The sequence below is a fragment of the Uloborus diversus genome, chromosome 9, assembly GCF_026930045.1.
Source record: "Uloborus diversus isolate 005 chromosome 9, Udiv.v.3.1, whole genome shotgun sequence".
NCBI lineage: Eukaryota > Metazoa > Arthropoda > Arachnida > Araneae > Uloboridae > Uloborus > Uloborus diversus.
The window spans coordinates 75,550,682-75,558,061 of NC_072739.1; the positions used below are offsets into that span (position 1 = coordinate 75,550,682).

General features: G+C 34.2%; 1 protein-coding gene across 1 annotated transcript in view; it reads left to right on the forward strand.

Annotated features, from left to right (window-relative positions):
* LOC129229603 (chorion peroxidase-like) overlaps window positions 1-5,994 on the forward strand; it is an 89,491-nt gene extending 83,497 nt beyond the window's left edge. The window contains exons 16-17 of the mRNA XM_054863941.1: window positions 3,018-3,120; window positions 5,807-5,994. Coding sequence (XP_054719916.1) covers window positions 3,018-3,120; window positions 5,807-5,888 — 185 coding nt within the window. The 3' untranslated portion in view covers window positions 5,889-5,994. The remainder of the gene's footprint in view (window positions 1-3,017; window positions 3,121-5,806) is intronic.
* Window positions 5,995-7,380: the final 1,386 nt, after the last annotated feature.

Consider the following 7,380-nt stretch of genomic DNA (forward strand, 5'->3'; position numbering starts at 1 on the left):
CTTGTGTCAAAAAAAAAAAAAAAAAAAAAAAAGCTAAGATTTTTTTATTTTTTTTAATGTTGTGGAAAATTCAACTTTTTTTTCTTTTCCCTCCATTTAATTTAAAGTGAAATTTTCTAGCAACGTCTTGTCAAAACCAGTCTATCCAAATCAGGGGAAATCAAATATCTGATGAGCGTGTTCCGTTCATTTCAGTGTGACTGCTTAATTTAGAGGCATCTACAAAAGCTGGCATCCCTGAAAGCTAATAGATACTTCCATTTCCACCTGTAAACTGGATGTTTGGCTTTCAATCTCATCGGTGGTCAGACTATAAAGACTATTTTTACTAACTTGGTTTGCACTAAAAGTATGAAACAAAATAAAAAAAAAAGACTTCTTGAATTATAACCCGCAAAAAATGAAATTGCTTTGCATATCGTTATATTTATATGTTGCTTTTTATGTATTTACATTTATGCTAATTCTGAAGCAGTTAATAAAATTTGAATAAAAAAGTTAGGGAAGAAATATTGGCGGTAGAAAGTTATTCGCTCAACATCATACCATCAGTTCTCCTTTCAAGTCTTTATTTTTAATTTTATTAGCTGCTTTAGAATTTACATAAATATCTTTTTGAGAAAGCAACAGCAATTTCGGGTATTATAAACAGAAGTCTTTTTTATTTTCTACTTTTTAATCCGAACCAAGCTAATAGAAATAATCTAGATTCATTTCGTTTTTAAACATTTTATTCATGTAATGCTATGCAGTTTTTCTTTTGAATTAAAATAAAATTACCTTCAGAAGGGTCCGATGGGACTAATGCTGCTTTGCAGATTTCGTTCTCTTCACACGACGTTAACTTTCTCATTTTAGAGCAATCCTTTTCGTCATTTTAATTTTTTTCTTTGGATTGAAAAAAGCTTGTTATCGGTTTTTCTCGCTTCATTATGCAACAACTTTCACTTAGAATGTACTATTTTAAATAGACTGTACGTTTCCAAAAGAAAACGCAGTAAATACTGGCTGAAAAATCAATGTGATTGCAATGGATACTCTGGTTAGCAAAGGTCGTTTTGACTATGACCTATGACACACACGAGACCAGACCAACAAAAACCTCTATCGTCTCGAATTCTGGTTATGCTATCATTTTTGGATTCGAAGCCCAATGATCTTTAAAGCAGCAAACAAAAACATTTTCTTCAACTCAGAAACAGAGAAATTGTCTTCAAGAGCTGAGGAGGCAGTGGAAAAAAGTTAGAAATGCGTTCCACGAATAGGCTTTCCAGGAAGATTAACCAAAGGACAGTCGTTTCGCGCACTTTCTTCGAAGAAGAGTAAAGGGGTGAAATTCACAGGTTTTACATATGTAAGATGAACATTTCAAGTTCATGGTTAAAGGTCCTTCAAGTAAAAAGCCATTTCGCTGTTATCTGGATTAGTACTGTTCTTTGGTTGCTCTCTTTCTTAAAATTGTGATTCCTTAGAAAACCGAAATGATAGGAGTGAAAAGAAAGTATAAGTTTTTTTCAAGTGATGAAAAAAGGAAAATCGTAGAATACTGGCCAAGTTAGGTTTGCTGCAATTGCTAACCCCAAGAGGATAAATAATGAATCAAAAAAAAAAAAAAAAAAAATCAGGGACCAAAAAGCAATAAAAGACTTTCTTGAACAAGATATGCTTAAAGTTTCTTTTACTGTCAAAATGATTTTTTAAACTCGCAATAAAGCACTCAATAATGTAATAATAGAATAAATACCTAACAAAACTAATAAAGAGGAATTTTAATCAAGAGCCCATATTGTCTTTAGTATCGATTTCAAATTTTCACCATCATTTTTCATATTTCAAATTTCTATAAAAAGTTTCTTAAGCCCCCGTATTTCAAAACTCTTTATCTCAATTTTTTTCTTTAATGTGAAATTCGAAATATACAGATTCGACTGTATGCAATATTCCCACTGCGCGGCTCATTCAATTAAATATATTTAACAATTTGCAGAATCTATGACAAAGAAAGGCTGCATATACGTTGATTTAACAAATCAATCTCATTTCTAAAGCAAAGTGTCAAATTTCACTCAATTATCAAAAAATTGTCGCAGCAGAGGGAGAAGTCTTTATGCTTGAGGGTCACACATGGAGCAGATTTTCAATGGCATTGGGGGGGGGGGGGGAGCGAAGGGAATTTTTGACCTTTGTTACTCAGAAAAAAGTCGCTTTGATTTTTTTCTTTTTCTTTCTTTCTCTTCCCTCTTCTTTTTCCCCTTTTTTTTTGAGACTAACGTTTCGGGGGGGGGGGAGTTTCTCCCCAAAACCCCCCCTTTCTACGCCCCTGAAGATAATAATGTGAAAGAGGAAGCCCTCTGACACCCTTGATGTGTGTGACAGAGCATTGTCCAGTTAAAAAATGTCCCCTGAAAGCCCTGTCAAGAGTGTCAACACATGTGTCTGACGCATGGCACAAACGTACCGTTGGGCTGTGATGGTGTTGCGGATTAATATTAGAAGTGATATCCAAAAAATTTGCAAAATGATTCTACAGTTGGTGCAAACCTAATCTGACAGCGTCATTACGCTGTAATTATTATCTGCGTAGCCTTCACAATGCTGCCAGTTTAGATTTGCTTAAACTATGGAATCTCTTTGTATGTATTTTTATGTAAGTGTGCACATATTTAATCTTGTATTAAAGTGATTGTCAGAATATTGTTTTTATGGAGCAAACCTTTTCTACCTAACTTTTATGCTGCAGACATTTTTCTGTTTTAGTATTATGTTACAGACATTTTCTTATCTTATCATAACTATCTTCTTATAACCTTGCATAGTTGTCATGCACAACCCATGCGTTTGCCATGTAAAATTATGTAATAATTAAAGCTCTTGAATATATTTCATGCAATTGTATGCCCATTTATTCTCATGCAAAATTTAAATGCTTATATTTATCAAGGTATTGTTTTTTGTGGTTTTTTTAACCCATTATAATTATAACTGCAGTATTGGAATTTAACCTTGTCCATTTCCAGCGCAACTTCAGGAAATTAGAAAAATTACTTTGTCTCGTCTGCTGTGTGACAACACAGATGTTGAAGCCATGCAAATGGTTGCATTCGTACGTCCAGCTAAATGGTAAGTTAACTTCCGAACTGAAATATCAATAATATGCTTCAATAAAAATGAAAATTAGTTACTATTTCGGTGGGAAATTTTTTTAACTCATTTCTGACTGATTACAGTTTTTGCCATTAATAAGGTTTGCATCCAGGTGGTTACTCCATGTTTTTAAAAGCTGTTATTTTGTATAAGCTTCAGTCTATCTTTTCAGGTGTTTTTATTCACTCTAAAAACATACAAAAAAGAACGCTAATGGTTGTTACATTCTAACAGTTATATCATTGATAATTTATGTATCTAAGCGTTTAAAGTTAGTTAGTAAAATAATCAAACACAAAGAACATCCACATCGAAAGAAATTGTAAATGAAAAAAAAAAAAAAATAAATAAACGAAAGCGATGTGAAGAAATATCCAGCATATCTATCGTAACCAAGTTTCAAAACTGAATGACAAAATGATTTATAACACTAATCCTAAAGAAATCCCCCCCCTCCCATTGTCCCCGCAAACAAAAGCAGTAAAAATTCATTGTCTGCAGAAAATATCAGTAATAATAATACATTAAAAAATAAATCAGTAAAATAAACAATATTTATGTATGCAAAAAAAAAGCATGAAACAATATAAAATTCCAGACAGTAAATTTCATTAACCACGCTGCAATGGATCACGTGACCGCTATCTTCTAATCACAAAGACAATACTTGACTGAGAACGTTTAAGTACGGTAAAGTGAAGTCAATGAAGAATTTTCATTCGATGGAGTCCCGAAAATTCGGCTTAATGGATTGACAAGTGGTTGAATTTGTGAAAATGCCGGATTATAGGGAATGCGCACGCAACAGGATTTTTAATTGATGTTTTTTCGGAACTTTTGCGTCCGAGTTTTCTGGATTTGGTCACGTAATTAAAAGCCGAGTTATCGCTACTTTTCAGTACCTGAAGACACTGATGCTTAAAAGCCAGTGTTAATAATATTGGTACTTTAAGGACTGTGTGTATTATTTTCTTCCGGCCGTGGATTTGACTTCTCCAGAGATCCCCGCACCTACCAATTGCTTGGTTTATCGGTTTTAAATGCTCATTCATATCAGAGCTGCAGACTCGACAGGGAAAACGACCGACTTCCACTCCTGGAATTTTAAAATATCTGATTCCTTTTCCCCAAACTCCATCCAGTGGGATCGTTTCCAAAATTCTGAAAGTATTTTTTTTCTGAAAGAGCATGCTTAAAAACATAGGAACTGACATTTTTTAAAATAATTTGACTAAGTTTAATGTTTTTTAAAAACTTACTTTAATTGGTGCGCTTTCATTGTTTACGCTTTTGCCGAAGACATCACAAATGATGAAATGCCATTCACTGTTGCCATTCACAGAGCACAATATTAAATTCGCTTCCTTACTCAAATGTGTTGACAACGATATGGTTGATAACAAGCGTAGGGGGGGGGGGGGGAGCGCAATATTTACTTCGCTTCTTGATTATCATAACGTGGAAACGTGGAAGACAGATGCGCCAAAGTGCATCGTTTTTGACGTCATAAAGACCACGCCTTATTTTCAAAATCGGACATTTAAAACAATTAATTGAAAATTAAGCGTTGGGAAAATAAAAGTTTTTTCTTGCTCCATGCTTTTTTTTTGCTTATTCTAACAATTCCAGTGACAAAAAGTAGTACTTTTGACTGAAGGAAACAACCCCATTCTACGACTTTGACTCTGCATCCGCGACAGAGCTGCATACTCGGAGGAAAAATGAACGACTCTGACTCTTGGAATTTTAAAATCCCCGACTAATTTATCCCAAAATCGGTCCGACTCCGAATCCTCAGTCTTGCAAGAATTTTTTTTTTTCAATGCAAAGGAAACGTGCTTGACGAATATTCTTTCATAAAAATGCTTACTTCCTTCACATTGAAAAAGGAGTTCCATGGAACCCCGAAACACGTGTATGAGAATTCTGTATTTCATTGACGCTGATTTTGTCATTTTTTCTTTCTGCACAAAGGTATTATTTTACATTTTTTACACGCGTTCGTATGCTTTCACTCGAGCTAAATAAATAATCGTCACATGCCCATTCTCACGTTAATTCTTTTTTCTTTCTTGGGCTCTCATTTTTTTATTACAGTGCTTATACTTGCACCTTGGATAAGACAAACTTTTACATCGATGCCAGAAACAAAAATGAAAAACACTATAAAGTTAATTGTTAATAAAGTTTATAAATTAATTCCAAGGCTGAATTTAAGCAAGCATAAAATTGTAGATAATGGACTTTACGAACCTTGAATATAATCCAGGTTTTCGATGTTTTCCTCCATTCAAATGATTGATCAATGCATTTTTAAAAGCACTTTATTCCGTCCCACGCCCATTTTGCTGGCACTTTAAATTTCCATATCCGTCTAAATATATCAAAAGGTAAGATTTGAAACTGAAAAACATGGTGGAAGAGAATTTCGTGTCGGCGAAAAGTAGGGGGCACCCTTTTTTCACCGTACACTTCTTTCATCAAAGTTACGAAACAAAAGAGTAACTACTGCTTCATCCCCTGTGAAATTTCCCATGAGTTACGAGTTAAGAGGCCAAAAATGCATGGAGCTAAAAATATCATTCAGTATTAGATCATCAACTGGCAATTTGCTTGTTCTTAAATGTGTTGCTTCATTTATACTTTATTCGTCTTTTCCTAGGAATCCAAGTGAAGATTGCAAAACTGGTAAAATTCCACGAATGAGTATGAATCCTTGGCGGAATGAACCAGTGTGGTCTTGAAAAGAACCTGCTGGTAATCAGGAAGATATTGCTGAATATTTGTATTGATTCAGGAAAAAAAAATCTTAATTTATTCTCACCTTTCTGCAAGATCTTTTATTTGACTTTAACGTCTTGAGTATTTATTTTTGAAACAATAATCGTTTTTGTGGTTTGGAACTTGAACTTTACTTATTAGTCAGTTCTTTACACTTTTGACGGGCAACGTACAGCAACATCTTTTAGCTTGAAAAGAATAGTGACATAACTCAAAAAAGCAACTTTTTCAGAGGAGACAATTTTTAAATTGTTGCGATTTGTTCTTGATTGTTGTTTAATTCAAAATAATTTCTAATTATTGTAATGCCACTTAAAAATGTTTAATACTACTCTTTTTGTTTATTTCATGCAGTTTTTGAGCTAGCCTTTTAGGATTCCTAGAAATTTTAATCAAATTTAGGTCAAATTAGGTTCAATCAAAGTTGCCATCTACCGCCAACTTTGCTATCTACGACTTGTGTCTTTATTACATATAAAAGATCATTTTTTTTAACGTTTTATCAATTGAAAACCTCATTTTCGGTATTTTTTGAGTTGTGTTACAATTCTTTTCGAGTAACGATTTCTTTGAAATGTTTGTAATGTGTAGCTGAGAAAATGTAAAGTAAATGTGGGAATTTGCCGCTTATTACAGAATTTTGGGGACGCTCATTACAGACTTTTAGGGACACTCATTAGACTTTTGGGGACGCTCATTTCAGACGTTCGGTACGCTCATTACAGACTTTTAGGGACGCTCATTACAGACTTTTGGAGATGCTCACTACAGACTTTTGAGAACGCTCATTACAGACTTTTGAGGACGCTCATTGCAGACTTTTTGGGGACGCTCATTACAGACTTTTAGGGACACTTATAAGACTTTTGAGGACGCTCATTTCAGACTTTCGGTACGCTCATTACAGACTTCTAGGGACGCTTATTACAGACTTTTGGAAATGCTCATTACAGACTTTTGAGAACGCTCATTACAGACTTTTGAGGACGCTCATTGCAGACTTTTGGGGACGCTCATTACAGACTTTTGGAGATGCTCATTACAGACTTTTGGAGATGCTCATTACAGACTTTTGGGGGACGCTCATTGAAGACTTTTAGAGACGCTCATGACAGACTTTTGGGGAAGCTCATTACAGACTTTGAGACTGAGTTGGTGAAGAATAATAGAGAGAATAATAAATAATGTTTTTTTTCATTCTATTGAGCACTGAAATCGTTCTTAAATAGTTTTTTATTTTATTTATTGGTGCAAGAAAAGACTATTTTAGAAGGCAATGCAAGTCAGCCCCTCCCCTTTAAAATTTCTATGGCACTGTCTGTGCCTGCTGCCCCTTTTGTTGGTAACTTTATTACTAGAGGAAAACCGACAATGGCCCACCGTTACCTCTAGTAATAAACATAAAGCAAAGGAGATTGCTGATCTGCTGCATAAAATCGCTGATTAATAATTGTT